Genomic DNA, 15,983 nt, shown 5'->3' with positions numbered 1-15,983 from the left:
GGGAGCGGGGCGGCGAAGCCCCGCCCTAATGACGCAAAGGGAGGAGCCTTCTCAGGCTCCGCCTAGATCCTTGCTCCGCATCCCAGTGCTAGATGACCTGTTTCCCATTGGGGCCCACAGCTCTTTGCCAGGTCTTCCCCGGTAGCTAGGGTAAGGAGCTAGGGCTAGGGCGGAAGAGCTTCCTGGAATATGGAGGTCGGCTGCTCCTACAGTGTGGGCTTCGACTTGCCTTCAGATCCCTGGACCTTTGAAAACGGATTGGGCTTCATTTCTAAGGTTTCCAGGCATCACCCATCACCACCTACACACACACACACACACACACACACGCGCGCGCGCGCGCGCGCGCGCGCGCGCGGTGATGGTGCGGGGTGGGGGGGTGAGTGTCCCATAGGCAGACTGGACACTAAGTGAACATTCCCATATACTTTATGAGTACCTGAGCACACCGTAAGCCACGACTTTGGGCAAGACTGAGTTTGATTCACTGAACAATGCTTAAATCGTCTTGTCCTGAGAGGCTGACTGGGCACTGCTTTGTTGAACAAAAAGGTGATCAAAGGGCTGGCACAACCTATGGACCTAAGTGTGTGTGGAATGGCTCGTGACACAGATCCAGGAGAAAGGATAAGCTTCCTGACTGACTTACAGTGGAGAGAAGACACGTGGAAAGAGGCCATGCCAGCCTTTGGAAAGCCCCTCTCTTAGAGCAAGATCAGCTTTCTACCACTGAAAAACCTGGGCTTGCCTTGGGGAACCTCATGGCTCACCATCTCACACTGCCCCACTTGAAAAATGCCTACAAAATGGATGAGTTTCTGTGTCCCCAGGCTGTCCTCCTGACCTACTCGGGAACCTTTCAACCACAAGGCCTTTGATTCCTGCTGCTCAGAATCCAGGTTTCTGATAGAGTTTCTACACCGATGCCTCTTACGCTGGGCTTCTAGCCCGACGTGGCTACTCAGCACTTGAAATGTGGCCAGCGTGACATTTTGTGCAACTTTAATCTTAATAAGGATGCCAATAGCCACATGCAGCCACAGTGTTGGACACTGTAGCAGATGATAGGGGAGGGACCACTGACTTAAGGTCCTCATGAAGCCCCAGGATGCCAGAACTGGAAGGACATTGCCTGCAGCTCTCTCTTTTGCAATAGGCAAAGAAAACCATGCTGCGCCAGACACATAACTGTGGGAGTCCAGGCTCTTCTCAGCTCTGTGCCAGGACTCTGCTCACAGCTCCTGCTACACAAACATCACCCCAGACGATAACCCCAGGACAGTGAAAGCCTACAGATACCAAGGGCTTGGTTGGACACTTGGTACCTGATGCTTGGGGGTCAAAGAGGCATGCTGCTTGCTCACCCCCCTAAGTTATACACTTTGTTGACAGCCTGAGGGACAAGTGGGAGAAGAGCCCTCAGCCTGTGGAGTTCTCAGGCCTTGAGGTGGAAGACAGCCCGTGTGTGCACCTGACCCAAACCAAGGTGTTTGAAGGTGTGCCCCCATGCCAGCCCTTCTCACAGTGGACTGAGGTGGGAACCCCCAGGAGCTGAGTCAGCTGGGCTGGACTCTAGGATCATTTTTCAGGACGCTTCCCCACTTGATTCTTCACAGAGTGATCTTGGGCAAATGCCTTTCTGTCTCTGGGCACTTCTCACATGGGAGGTAGGGTTGTTGGATGTCTGACATTCTGAGTTCTTACGTGGGGACCATTTAGATTCCTGTGTAAATGGGAAGCAGGAGCACACAGAGGGTACAGAGTAAGCCGAGAGGCGTTTTCCAGGAAATTCCATATAGGGCTAGCTTGCTCAGTAGCACAAGGAAGGCTTGAGGTCAGTACTGGCATCTATGAGCTGGAAGCATCTTTCTGATTGGTTTAGCCAGGGTTTCTATTGCTGTGATGAAACACCATGACCAAAGCAACTTGGAGAGGAGAGGGTTTATCTGACTTACACTTTCACATCACTGTCCATCACCAAAGGAAGTCAGGACAGGCACTCAAGCAGGCCAGGAACCTGGGGGCAGGAGCTGATGCAGAGGCCATAGGTGCTGCTTACTAGCTTGTGTAAAAGGAACTTTTATTTGCCTGGTTAAATTGTTGTCTTGGTGGCAGCCTGTCTGTTCACTAGGCCTAGTCCTGGAAGCTTCTAGCCTCTGTACAATCTAACCTAGGCCTAGAATGTTTTCAGCCTCTGATAATACTGCTCACCCTTTCTTACTCTTTGATTCTGGGCTGACTGGTTCAACTCAGCTGTTCTGGCTCAAACTCCTCTCCCAGACTGAATAAGATGATTTATTCAATCTGGCTTCTCTCTCAGTCTCTGAACTGCTCTGCTTGGCCTCCAACTAACGCCAGAAATCTGCTCTAATCTCCTGGCTCCTTATTATGGGCCTCACTCTCCATTTCTCTTTCTGTAACCTGTCTCTCTATTACTGTTCAGATTAAAACTGCCTTCTTTCTCTGCATTGCCCCTTAAGTAGCTTCCCTTTCCTCTCTCTTCTCTTGAGAGTGGGGTATATCCTATTCTTTCTCTGATTCATCTCTTTTTCTGCCACTCAATTAGACATCACTTTCAAACATGGATGCTTCCTTCTACAAGCTAACTTTACCTTCATTGTTTGGGATTAAAGGCATGTACCACCACACCTGGATCTAAGGTATTCTTCACCTGAAACTCAGATCTGCTTGCTTGTCTCCTGGATTAAATGAGTATTTGCATCCCAGCTGGATCACACAGACTTAAAAGATCTTTAGATGTGATCAGCCATGTTCTAAATTAACATTCCTCTACAAGCTTGCTCCTCCTACTTTCTTATAGAAAGGACCACCAGCCCAAGGATGAAACCATCCACAATGGGCTGGGCCCTTGCTATCAATCTCTAATTAAGAAAATGTTCTATAGGCTTGCCCACAGCCCCATCTTATGGAGGCCTTTTCTTAATTAAGGTTCCCTCCTCTCAAGTGACTAGCTTGTGTCAAGTTGACATTTTACTAACCTACACTCTATTGCCATAACCCTAAGGCTTTCTCCCAATGGCCTCGAGGGACATGGGGCCTATTTCTTTGCAAACTCCCCAACCAAGGTTGTTGTATGAACAAGCTTTATGTGAATCCTTTTGACAATAGATGGAAACCATCAACCTACACACAAAAATGTGGGGGTGGGGCTCTATTTTGTCTCATTCTCCCTCTCTATCTCTTGCTGTCTCTCTGTATGTCTCTGTCTCAGTGTGTGTGTCTATCTCTTTCTCTGTCTCTTGTGTCTCTGTCTGTGTGTGTGTGTGTGTGTGTAGAGGCCAAAGGACAACTTCAATTGCCATTCCTCAGGTATCAAACCCAGGGATCTGCTTGTTTTGCCCCCATGGTTGCTAGGATTAAAACACCTGCCATCAGGACTGGCTTTTATTGTTGTTGTTGTTGTTATTATTATTAATGTGTGTTCTGGGGATCGAATTCAGGTTCTCATACTTGAAAGGTGAACACTTTACTAACTTAGCTACATCTCCAGCCCCATTGGTCATATTCTTCTCCATATTGCAACCATGAAACTGTCCCTCCTCCTGCTCCAAACTCAAAAGAACCCACCCCAAACAGGTTGTAAACATGAAGTCTTTATTCTGTTTTTCCACAAAGCAGGGAAGGGTGAGTGCAGGTGGAGACGCAAGCACTCATCGGAGGCTCTGTGTCCAGTGTCCCAAGGACACTGGGGGGTGGGGAGTGGGCAAGCTCAGACAAAATGGCTCCCAGGAGCACCTGCTTTGGTTCAGCCTGAAACTAGGGTCACTGGGTGGCAGAGGGCCTTAGCGAGCCAAGGCAAACCCAATGCGATTGTTATGCCGATCAAACTCTGTATAGAACTTGCGGATAAAAGTGGCACCCAGGACCCAGACAGGTCCAGTGGGTGGTGGGATGTCCAGGCCATGGAGAGCCAATGTGCACAGGTTGTCATTCCTGTAGGGATCCTGGCAAGAAGCAAGAGGCTTGCTCTATTGCCCATCACACAACCCTTTCCTACCACCTGACTCTAGCAACTGTCTTCCTTCTATACTGCCCTTCTCTGACATCCTCCCAGAGCCATTTAGCCCATCCTAAATCCCAGCCTTCTTGGGACAGGCAGGCGCTGTAGTAGATACTGTGCAAACAGCGTATCCTCCCTGCTCACAGGCTCACTTAGCTTCTCACCCAGAGCAAATCACTGAACTGCTCTCAGCCCGTGAGCATGAAAAGGACAGAGCACTAAAAAGGGCCACTCAGAAATGGAGAGTGAGGTCCATCACTGAGTTGCACAATGGAATCTATTGGGAAGTTTTAGGAACTCGGATTCCCAGGAAGTTCTGATTGGCTAGGTGAGGCATATGGCCTGGGTACCAGGATTGTTAAAAATTCTCCAGATGGCACGAACCACACAATAGTACATTACAACTTGCTCCCCTTCAGTGACCCTGCCCACCCTTCTCCCTGGGCCTCACCTGTAGCACATAGTCCATATAGGTGAGTGTATAGGCTCTGCCTCCCAGGTGGAAGGAGATGTTAGGGAGGGTGGGCACCTGGCTGCAGTCCACAACATACTGGGGGAATGAAGGGAGCTCTTTTCAGTGAGGAAGGCTCCAAGTAGGCCAGAGAGTCCTGGACACAGTCCCCTCTCAGCCTCCATGGGAGACACGTCATGTATTCAGGGGAGTGTGAGAGGTGAGGAGGCTTTGTTTGGGACCCGGTATTGTGTGGATGGTTTGGAGGGGGGAGAGAGGTGGTGCTACCCCGCCCCCACCCCCACACTTCCCCATTCTCCCCACTTATTTCTTACTTCATCTGTGCTCTGCTCCTGAGCCCCCAGGACTTGCATGATCAACTTCAGGGAGCTTGTAGGACCCGAGATATAGGAGGCACCGGTGTCCACCACTGTCATGCAGCCTTCCTCACACAGCAAGGCGGCAGACCCCACAGATAACCTGCGGAGGCGACAGTTAGACGGGCAGACAGCAGACAGACAGACAGGAAGGAGGGCAGGCAGAAGCTGGCGGGCACCCTCAGCCTGCATGTCTGCCTCAATTTAGGACAGCAATAGGAGGCCATACAAGTGGCCTGCTGATGCTCTGGAGGAGAGCTGAGGCAGAGCTGGCTGTTCCTTGCCATCGACACCACAAGTACTCTAGAGACCCCACCTCCTCTCCCCAAGTCCCCTCATCCACCACCCTCAAATCTCCATGCTCCCATCCTGGACAGAGCAAGCGGAAAGCAGATGGTGGTTGTACCTTAAGGAGTGGATCCCCCCCCAACCTGCACCCCATCCCACCCCAGTCCCCATGACATCAGTTTGGAGGGTTGGGAGGTTTTTGATTGCTGACTGACCCCTTCATTGTGATCTGCCAGGAGCCAGCCTTGCTGATGCTCACGTAGTGAAAATTGCCTTGGTAATGCTGGGGGTCACTGCCCCCCAGCACCACTTCCCCCCCGAGAAGGTGGGAATCTCTAGAGGAAAGATCAGCAGAAGTTAGAGACACACGATTTTGAAACCCAAGATTTCAGGGATGAGGGAAAATGAAGTGTGGTGCAGGCTAGGGCAGAGCTTTGGGGTAGAGGAAGGGCTAGGGGCTGGATGGCAAGGCTGCAGGCTCTCATCAGGAGGATGTAGAACCTATTGCTTCTCCCCCTTGCTGATCCCTCCCCAAATGCAACAGAAGTATTTCTGGGGCTGTCCAGCTGCCTCCAGAAAACCCTCAGCTTCAAGGACACGAATGCAAATAAGTTGCAAAGCAGGCCTTTCTCAGGTGTGCCGGGGCAGACCCTAGGGAGAAAGTAGACACCTGCGTGCAGGAGCTGGGCCTGATGGGTGGAGTCTGTGTGGGTGGTGGGTGTGATTCTGGGGCAAGGGTTCAGGAAGTATTGGAGTTCAGGGCCACATGGGGCTTGTGCCTCCTTAAGATTTCTGCTGAGGGACACAGAGAGGAGGTCTTCTTTGTAGGCAATGTTCAGCAACCCTGCTGTTTGGTAGGAGTAGGTTAATTTTCACCCTTCAGGCAACTGAGTCAGCAAATGGTGAAGCCCCCAAGACCTTGGTGAACACATGATGGCTGAAGCCAGGCTCTCGTTCTCAGCCAAAGCTGATTGCCTTCACTTTCCTGTCCTGTCTATGGTGCTTGTCAGCCCAGGGCTGCCTGGGGCTGGTTTCCAAGGTACTCAAACAGGGTTTCTCAGAGCTTACAACACACACACACACACATGCACATGTGTATGTGATGTGCACATGCAAGAGTCAGTTACTTACATGGATGCTCCTTCTTCCCAGCCAAAGGTAAGGGGAGACAGACCCCGCTTACCAGACCTGCTTGCTGCCTGTTGCTGGGTTTTCATTCCTTCCATGGCCCCTACTTCTGACCCCCATGCGTGTGCTCTCCATACTTTCCCATCAGCTCTTCTTCCACCCACAGCATTGTTCAAGCATCCTCTAGCATTTAGAACGCCCACCCCTTTCCCTGCTTCTCTCTGGATCTTACCCCACAGGCCTGTTAAGCTTCCCAGAGCAGCCTGCATTCTGTAACCTCCACCTTCTGACACCCACTTCCACTCTTAGCCACTTCTCCACTTCTTTTTTTCTGTTCTTGCCTCTACTCTTTGAAACACAGTCTTCCCAAGACCACTGACTGCAGGAGCCTCCGAATGCAGTGATCTGCTCAGTGTCTCCCTTTGCACAGAAGTCTTCTGGAGTCACCATCCAGAGACTCTGGCTTCCTTTGGGATGACTCTACATTCCACCCCTCCCTTCCACTCTCATCACTCCTGGCCTCTATTTTTTCCTCATAATGATTTTACCCCCAGCTCAGACTGTGTTTCTAAACCCAGCAACTGGCAGCAGATCCCCGCCCTGCTGGGACGCTGCACTGACCACAGCTTCCCCCAAGGCAAGCTAAACTGCATAGAATTCTGGCCTAGAATTGAAAACCATCTGCAGCTTTCAGTACCCGGTGCCTGGCATGACGGAGGCACTCATTGTGCTGTGTTCTTGTCTTTCCTACTAGACAGTAAGCTCTATGAGGACGAAGGATCGGGATTGTCTTATTCACTGTGCACCCCTGGAGCCTACCACAGCACATGGCACAGAGCACTGACAGGATCAATGAGAGAACAAATAAACAAAGGCATGAAGCTGGCTGTGTCTGTGTGGCCAGCCCCTGAGGACTGAATGTTTGATTTCCATTCACTTTAATTGGCTAGTGTGGTTCTGGATATGGATTGAGGACTACCTAATCAGGATCATGTAAATCCTGGCCTGGACTCTTACCCTTCTCCCAGCTCTCCACCCCTCCCTGCCTTCGCCTTGGAGTCAAAGGCCCACCTGTTGTAGTAGACAGAAAAGACTTCCTCCCTCAGCACCCTCTGGGAGAGAATGTGGTCAAAGACAGGGGTGACCCCGCCAACGGCCTGAGCAGGGAAGCCCATGCCCAGGACCCCATCAAACTTGGCAAGCATGAAGGGTATCAGGGGCAGCTCTGTGACCTCTCCAAACGTCTGTGTCACAATGATTCCACCCACCTGTGAGGGAAGAACCAGAGGAGATGGAGATTAACACCCAACCCTGACAGGGGGTCTGCTCCAGCTTTCACAATACACAGGTTCTGAACAACAGTTAGGGAGGGTGAAACTACACCACAAGCCTGTATGTACTCTCTCAGCATAGTCTATGCTTTGGGCCAGAGAGATGGGGTTACCCAGCTCTGTAAAGGCTGAGAAGGAGGTCCTCCCAGCCAGGTGAGCTGCACCCCTCCCAGAGGCCCATTTTCATGCTAGCCCCACCCAGGCCCAGGATTTCCTCATCATAACCAGGTCCTCCGTTTCTGCCCCAGATTTCACAGCCACGGTGAGAGGGAAGGGCTCACACTGACTTCCCCTGGGGGGCTCTCTGTGTCTTTCCCTACCTCTGGCACAGCAGGGATGAGAGACTCCAGAACAGGGAGGGATTAGACACTGGCAGAAAGAAAACTAACCACACCCCAACACAAGCCCCTGATCCCCAATCTCAACACTCCAAGCCTGGTCTGAGCTGGTAAGTTCAGGCAGGTCACCAGGCAGGAAACTGTGGGATTCAGGCTCGCCCACGTGCAGGTTAGACGTCCAGGCCTGCCCATCAGTGTCAGCCTGTTTGCTCTCCTGCAGTTCTGGTCTTCGGAGCTTCAGCTGGAGGCTGCCAAGGAGGTGGCCCCTTCAACCTCCCAGGCTCCAAGAAGGGCTGGTGGAGACCCGCCCCACTCTGCATGGGCCCCATGGGTGTGTGTGTGGGGCGGGGTAAGCTACTCACAGTCACCACGTCCTGGCTGAGGAAACCTTTGACCGTCCCTGATCCATAGTAGATAGTGAATTCAGTCCCATTCTCCATGTAGCTGGAAGATTCTGAGGAGTCATAGAGGCTGTGGATCTCTAGCAGAGGGACACCAGCTCAGGTCAGCACAGGAGGCACTGACCTCAGCAGGAGGCTCAGAGGCGGGGCAAGTGGTGGACGTGGTTAAGATGGTTGAAGACTTAGCTCAGATGTGGTGTGGGTGTGTGTGTGTGCGTGCGTGTGTGTGATAGGTGTTATGTTTTTGGGCAGGAAATTTAACTGGCTGGCCCTCAGGGGCCTTTAAGGTCCTGACAACGTCCTATATCACCACCTGTGTCCTACGCCATCCTCTGAGCCAGGTGCTCTGGCACTCCTACCCGCTCTCTGCCTCGGCTTCTCTCCCTTTCCCTGCTCTCTCTGGCTTTCTCTCTCGGGGCCCCACCATGCTTATCTTTCTCTTCTCCTATGCTTTCCCAGTGTCTCTCTCTGTCTCTTTTCCTTCCCCCAAATAAATCTCTTCTTATCAGATCTGCTGAGTGTGTGGCAGTTTTAATGTATCCTAACAGTATGTGTTGTGTGTGTGTGGTCTGTGTCTGTGGTGTCTGTGTTCTGTGTGTGTCTGTGCATATGTTGTGTATGTGTGTATGTGGTGTGTGTCTGTGTATGTGTTGTATGTGTCTCTGTGTGTATGTCTGTGTTATATGTGTGTGTGTGTGTGTGTGTTTTCCTGAGTCTTCCACTTGGAAAAAAAAAATGTACTCCAGTCAAGGACAGTGTTTTTTGGTTTTGTCTTATGTGCTTGTGCTTCTGAGACATTTGTTCAAACAAAGAATTCTACATTCTAACATTGATACAATGCCAGAGAGGATTCTGGGCACAGAATAAGCACTTAGCATGAGGGCATTACTAAGGCTATCATTGGAACTGCCTTGGGACTTGGAATGGATTTGTAAATTTGCTCCTGTCTAAATCTGAGGGATACTGGCAAATGGCCTCCCAGGTGCCCACGCACTTCCCAAATTCACCTTGGTTGCCAGTTCAGGAAGATGAGAGACACTTCCTCTCTCTCCATGAGCGGCATGGAGCTGAGGGACAGCAGCACACAGGTGCAGCAGGCAGGCTGGGGAGGGGAGTAAGGCCCGATTCTTACCGCAGGCCGTGTAGAGAGGGCTGCACTTGGTGGAGGGGACCCAGAGGTTGGCCGAACCTGTGTCAAAGATCACTTTGAAGGTCTGGGGTGGGGTGCCAATGCCGATCTCACCGTAGTACTGAGTCTGCAGGGGTGGGAGGAAAGTGAGGACCCAGGACTCAGGGGCCTTGCCTGGTCCCCCGCTTGGCTCTTGGCGTTCCATCTTGCTAAAGATGTGAGGGCTCTGCAGTCCCAGGATCCAGGAGAGTCACTGGGGCAGGAAAGCCTAATAAAGCAGTTCAAGTAGCTGGGCATGATGCCACTGCTTTTGATCCCAGCACCTGGGCCACAGAGGTGAGTAAATCCCTGCTGAGGTCAGGATAGTCTACACAGTGAGTTCCAGGGCAGCCAGGCTACATGGTGAGACCCTTTCTCAAAAACAAAACAAGGGAGGGAGAGTGGGATGGAAGGAGGTGGGGGAGGGGCTACAATTGGGATGTAAAGTGAAAAGTTATAAAAAATAAATTTAAATTTAAAAAAGAAAGAAAAAACACTAAACAAGCACCAATAGGAGAGAACTAATGTTAGAGAAAATTTTGATCAAGAAAAACAAAACAAAACAACAACATCCTTCTTGGCTATGAATAGGAATTCTGTACAGTACTCAGGCGCTCTTTGGCTCTCAGTCAAGCATGGTGTGGAAAGAGTGGGCCCTGCTAGTCCCAGAGAGAAAGGGAAATGGCAGCTGAACTAGGCACTCACATCCAGGTAGTTGGTGAGGACCACGGGGGAGGTACCATTGCCAAAGGAAGCCCTCTTGGTGAACTTGCCCCACTCAGCACTGAGCCTGGTCATCTCCACTCCCCGATCCTTCAGGATTTCCCGCACAGAGGGCATTTTCTTGAGCAAGATTCTGCTCCAGGGTAGAGGAAGAAAAACAGAAGAGTCATGTGGTTCCCCAACACCAGCAGAATCTAGACTCCTTGCTTTTGGTCTGTTTATCACTAACCTTTCCTGTGCACCTCAGAATCATTTCTTGTGCCCTGGCATTTCTGCAGAAAAATGTACAAGCCTCTTGGGGTCACTTATTCTGGTACTAACTTCCCAAGTCCCTCCCTTATCATTTTAGTTAGATAAGGCAATTTGTCAATCCATTGATCCACCTACTCATCCATCCACCCATCCACCCATCCATCCAGCCAGCCAGCCAGCCAGCCAGCCAGCCATCCATCCTTCCATAGATCCATCTGTCGTCGTCGTCATCATCATCATCATGATGTATTGAATGCTTACTCTGTGCCCCACTGTTCTGGATAAGGACATAAAGGTCATTACGGCCTCTCGCAATATCCTGATTGACAAGGGAGGCAGTACCAGGTGTGGCCTATAGATGGCAGCAGATGCCCAGAGCAGTCTGCAGGAACTTAGGGACCCCTGGGGTATCACAGACCCCGATGGTTTGCATCCACAGGACCCAACCTGATTCACGTAGACCAGTGTCTGTAGATTGTCCCTGTGCGTCATCTGGGGAATGATGTGTCTTGGGCCTGAATCCTAGGCCCTTCGCCTCACATCAGCTGTCCTTGTAGGAACAGCAAGCAGCCCACTGAGCTGCTCCTGGCTGCAGTGGCACGCACCCTTATACAAACCACAGACAGCTAGCTCCCTGTTTTCCAGTTGAGACATTGAAGGTTTATGGGGTGAAGATGACTCAGAAATGCCAAACAGAGACAGTCCATGCTCTGTCTGGCTGTCTTTCCTACTCAGGGCTGCCAGGGCCAGACAGGCGTGAAGATTGTTTTGCAGTCGTAGGAAGGTGCCTCAAGCCCTGGGCCAGGGACCTCTGGAACAAGGCCACCTCAGTGGCAGTTGGCTTTCCCAGACATGCAGAGAGACATTCTTCTCCTCCAGCGTAAGCCTTAACCTTCCTCTGTCACTCTGTGCCCTCACCTCCCTGCTCTGCCCATATTTCACACCTATCTGTGTAATCTCCAGCAAAAATGACTTATAGGTCCATCACAGTTTACTCTTCAAAAGTATTTTCACACTTATGTATTTGATCCTGGCCATCCCACCAGATAGCTGCTTTATTTTCCCACTCTAATGGGGAGGAAAAGGAATATAGAGCCAAACAAGGTCTCTTCCCCATCATTTCCTGAAAAATCCCATGCTTTGCTGGACTTTATGGCCTTACTTTTTTAGAAAACCCTTCTGTGGTGTGGTGGTATAGGCCTTTAATTCCAGCACCCTGGAGGCAAAGAAAGGTGGCTCTCAGTGAATTGGAGGCCAGTCTGGTCTGTAGAGCAAATTCTAGGTTCCACAGTGAGACCCTGTCTCCTCAAAACAAACAAACAAACAAAAAAAAAAAAAAACCAAGAAAGAAAGAAAAACTCCTAATTCCTCCCCTAGATCTTCCGTCCTTTAAGGCATGACCAGAGCTCATACCTAGATGCCCACCCCAAGGATGCCAACCCATGTGACATTCTGTGAAGTTCTGAGCATCCTCTAACTTCTCCAGCCTCTGGCACCTTGATGGTTGCCATGCTAGGGCTAAGTGGGCTGCCTTCAGCTTGGAGGCTGGACTTTGTGTACACCTAAGGCAATGACCTTGAGAAGAAAGCCCATTGCTCAGGCCCTCAGGGTGACTTGGACAATACTTTCCACAGAGCAAGTGGCACAGAGCCTGACTCCGTCAGCCCTCTTGCTGATTCCACTCTTCCTGCCACATGCTTTGGTTTTCTTAGGCCTTTCTCCTGGGGTGGGATGCTGGGGAGCACCATCTTCTTACTACACTACAAACATGTTCTGAGGTCTGAGGATGCAATTGAGGATCAAAATGACTAATCAAATCTTAAGCACCAAATAGATTCGCAGCTTTTACTGCCAGGAACCATCCTCCTCTCAATCCCCAGATGCTGGCTGTTTCTGGGTGAGCCTCCTCCTAGCCTTGCCTGTTCCTTGCTCCTGTCTTACACCCACAGGCCTGGAACTGCACTAAACGAATGTTTCATCCCCCCTGCACGGAGCTGCCAGGAACCTTTCCTTTCCTATGCTCGGTGGTAATCCGTGCTGTGGCCACAGCTTCTTACAGCATGCCCGGCATGGCACTCAGGGCTTTACATATGTCTTCTCATCAAATCTTCAAAGCAGCCGGTTGAGGCAGGTTCTTTAGGATCCTGTTTTAAAACAGCACACTGAAACTTGGTGGGATCAGCTTGCTGCTGGAATAAACTGTATCTGCTACTAGGGGAGAATTTAACCTAGAAAAATCTACAGGACCCACATCTGATCTCTTCACTATTCTCCTTTACCCGGAGAGTTAATGGTCCTCCTCGGTCATTGCATTGTGAGCTTAAGGCCCAGGAATGTGTCTTAATCATCTGAGTTGCCCATCCTCTGGATGAGAATCTATAGACAACCCTTCCAAGCTTAATTAGTTATGGCTGTGTGGCACTGGGCAAGTCACTCAAATTCTCAGAGCAGGGCTATGCATCCGTGGCTGACTGGCAGAGAGGACCGGGTGACGAACCATAACCTGAAAGCTGAGAAATGCTGGTAAGATGCCGGTCCCTGCACCCTGCCACCCCTTCTCTGCCCAAGTTACCGTCCAAATGTAGCTGTGTCTGTCGGGAGACTGAAGGTACAAGAGCCCCCGAGTGCCAACAAGAGTGCCAAGAGAGGCATCCTCCTCCCGTCCATCTGGTTCAGCCAGGGTTTCTCAGAGCTGTGTAGCCCCAGAGCCCCTGACCCTTCTTTTATATACAGCCACGGGTTCTACTCTGATTTATTACCCCAGGGCTCCTGGCAGGGCAGCCCTCATAAATCCTACCCTGTGAGACCAAGCTAGGTAGGTGAGGGACCCAGATGCAAAGCAGAGTGGCTGGGGGGTTTGGAGTGGGGGTGGAGCATGGCTGAACCGAGTGACACTGGAGGCCCTGTTTGGCCTGGCTGATGAGAACTGTGCTGCTCAAGCATGGTCAGGGTACAGACAGCACAGATCCTGGGCTTCCAATCCCCCTGCCCTGAGCCCACGGCCTATGCTCTTGAGGCTGTACCCTCTATGGTACCCTTTGCACTCACCCTGGCTGGATCCTCCTAGGCTCTGCCCCCAGTCTTTCATCTTGATCATGGGTGATTCCATTTGGTTACTGCTTAGTGGAAAAAGGAACATACCATCTAACCTTTGGCATCAGGGAGAGTGTGGGGTGTCCCCTCCTGGGGTTAGCAATGGTGGAGGGAAGGGTAGCTCTCAAGGACTGGGGTGGGGGTGTCTCCAGGGCAGCTGGTTTCCAGCTTATCCCCTCCTACTCCCTTAGATCTCTCTCTACCTCCTTCCTTCCATCCTGTACCCTCAGTCCCAGGCTGGCAATGCCTGTTCTCCCTAAGGTGCCCTCTTTGCTGTTCTCCTTGCTTATTTCAGGGGCCACTTCAAATAGCCCATCAGTTCCACGAGGTCTACCCTGACGGGTATGGACCATCTTCTGTTGTGACCTCTCATCCTTTGAGAGGTATGACCTCCAGCGTGTGACCTCCATCCCTTTGCAGGCAACTTATGTAAGTGCTCCTGCCTCTTGGCCACACTGGAGTTTTCCTCTTATCAAATGAAAAACAAAACAAAAAACTAGTGACTGGCGATGAGCACCAGAGAGCCCTAGGTTCTACCATGAACTTGCTGTGTGACATTGAAGTTGGACCCCTCTCTTCCCTTCTCTGGGACCCCGTGAGGCAGCTGAGTGGCCCTCAGGGGCAGTCCTGGCTCAGACGAACCAGCATTCTAAGTGTGTGTCATGAGTGCAAGACCAGGACTCCAGCTCCGATAGACCAGCATGGAGGAGCAATCTGCTGAAGAGGCCACAACGGAGTAACCGGATAGGTAACTGCTCTTTGTTTTTTCAGCACAGGGTTATTTTGTATAATTCTGGCTGTCCTGGAACTTGCTAAATTCCAGGCTGGCCTCAAATTCACAGAGATCTACTTGCTTCTGCCTCCTAATTCCAGCAGGATTAAAGGTGTGTTCTACCACCTGGCTTTTTTTTTTTTTTTTCTTTTTCTTTTTTAATTATGTGTATGTCTATGAGAGGGTGCCAGATCTTGTGTGCTGCCACATGGGTGCTTGGAATTGAACCCAGGTCCGCTGGAAGAGCAGCCAGTACTCTTAACTGTTGAGCCATCTCTCCAGTGTGGGACTGCTCTTTAAGGCACTGCCCTTGTTTTTAGAGACAAAGATTTTCACTGGCCTGATGTTTACAGTGTAGGCTATCAGCAAGACTCAGAGATCAAGCTTGCCTCTGCCTCCTTAGTGCTGGAATTCCAGATTTGTGCTACAATGTGTTTTGTTTGTTTGTTAATGTGGGTTCTGGAGCTCACACTTATCTCTTTTCACTTGAACAGCAAGCAAGCGTTTTACTGAACTCTCTCCCCAGCCCCCAGCCGCTGGTGGAGGCTTTTCATGATTCAGAGCAGTGTCAGTCCAGACAGAGAGGGGTTGAAGTGGGAGGGGCTGTGGTGTGAAGGTTCCCTGCCCACTGGAATATACACACCGATAAAAATATCTATGATGATTCTGTTAAGAATATGTAGTTGTTGTTGTTTTTTCTTTTCTTTTTTTTTTTTTTTGAGACAGGGTCTCACTATGTAGCCCTGAAACTCCATATGTAGACCAGGCTAGCCTTGAACTTACAGAGATCTACCTGCCTTCTGAGGCCTTCTGAGCGCTGAGATTGAAGGTGTGTGCCACTGCACCCTAAGGTGACTTCAAACAGTAACTCAAAATGACCGAGAAGAGATGGAGGCAATAGATAATAAACCTATCCCACCTGTCTTCTCATGCTGCTTGATGCAAGAGGGAGGCCAGGCTAATCAGTCCACACTGGAATGGATGACCCTGGGTGTGGGTGATGGAGCAGGAAGAAGGCAGGCGGCTGTGTGGGAGTAGCTGCTTTGCTTGGTTTGAAAGCTAAGGGACTTTCTTGCCCCAGAGGCTGTTACTGCCTGCAGTGGGAAGGCAGTGACTCGTGCAGAGTGGAGTCCCAGGGAAAACAGGAAATACGAAGGCTTTGAGATGAATATGAAGAGGGGGAAATATGAAGAGGAGGCTGAAGATGTTTGGTGGCTAGAGCCCAAAGTTTTACAGGAAGCTAGCCTGCCCTCTTCCCACTACACAGGCCTATTGTCCAGGGGACACAACTGCTGTTAGCATCTTTATTGAAGCAGCTGTGGCTACCAGCAAGAGACACTCAAGATTGAGCCTACTGGCATTCTTTCACAGAAAGGGAGTGGGCTCACTAGACCCTCACCTGAGATTCCAGCTGTTTCTTCCTGGACCTCCTTCCCAGGTGTATCCTGCCCAAGCTGCAGGTTGTGTGGTCTCTGGAGGCGCTGGAGTGCAGAGACATGGAAGGTTAACTGAAGGGGATGCCTGCCTGTGCAGCTCTGGGGAAGCCACCATCTGTGCTGGGCTGAGACCGATTGATGGTGTGGCTGCTTTGGGATCGCGTGTGCTCTGTAAGAAATCCTAATAAACCCACTGGCTCACCA

The 15,983-nt window shown here is 50.8% G+C and overlaps 1 protein-coding gene and 1 long non-coding RNA gene across 3 annotated transcripts; one reads left to right on the top strand and one right to left on the bottom strand.

Annotated features, from left to right (window-relative positions):
* Positions 1-3,598: 3,598 nt before the first annotated feature.
* On the bottom strand, positions 3,599-13,177 carry Ren (renin). Its single transcript, XM_021633791.2, has 9 exons — positions 13,051-13,177; positions 10,209-10,359; positions 9,468-9,591; positions 8,297-8,415; positions 7,337-7,533; positions 5,353-5,472; positions 4,808-4,952; positions 4,473-4,571; positions 3,599-3,965 (listed from the first exon to the last, which is right to left on the bottom strand). Exons 1-9 carry the CDS (start codon positions 13,143-13,145, stop codon positions 3,804-3,806), a joined length of 1,212 nt encoding a protein of 403 aa, XP_021489466.1. The 5' UTR covers positions 13,146-13,177; the 3' UTR covers positions 3,599-3,803.
* Positions 8,375-15,983, top strand: LOC132646358 (uncharacterized). 2 transcript variants are annotated; one of them, XR_009584554.1, is made up of 3 exons: positions 8,375-8,438; positions 13,992-14,319; positions 15,782-15,983. It is a non-coding gene; the product is annotated as an uncharacterized LOC132646358 (long non-coding RNA). The 2 variants fall into 2 exon arrangements; XR_009584553.1 differs by lacking the exon at positions 8,375-8,438 and having other exon boundaries at positions 10,922-14,319.

Source organism: Meriones unguiculatus, chromosome 11, assembly GCF_030254825.1.
Source record: "Meriones unguiculatus strain TT.TT164.6M chromosome 11, Bangor_MerUng_6.1, whole genome shotgun sequence".
Taxonomy (NCBI): domain Eukaryota; kingdom Metazoa; phylum Chordata; class Mammalia; order Rodentia; family Muridae; genus Meriones; species Meriones unguiculatus.
This window is presented reverse-complemented; position numbering and strand designations above follow the sequence as displayed.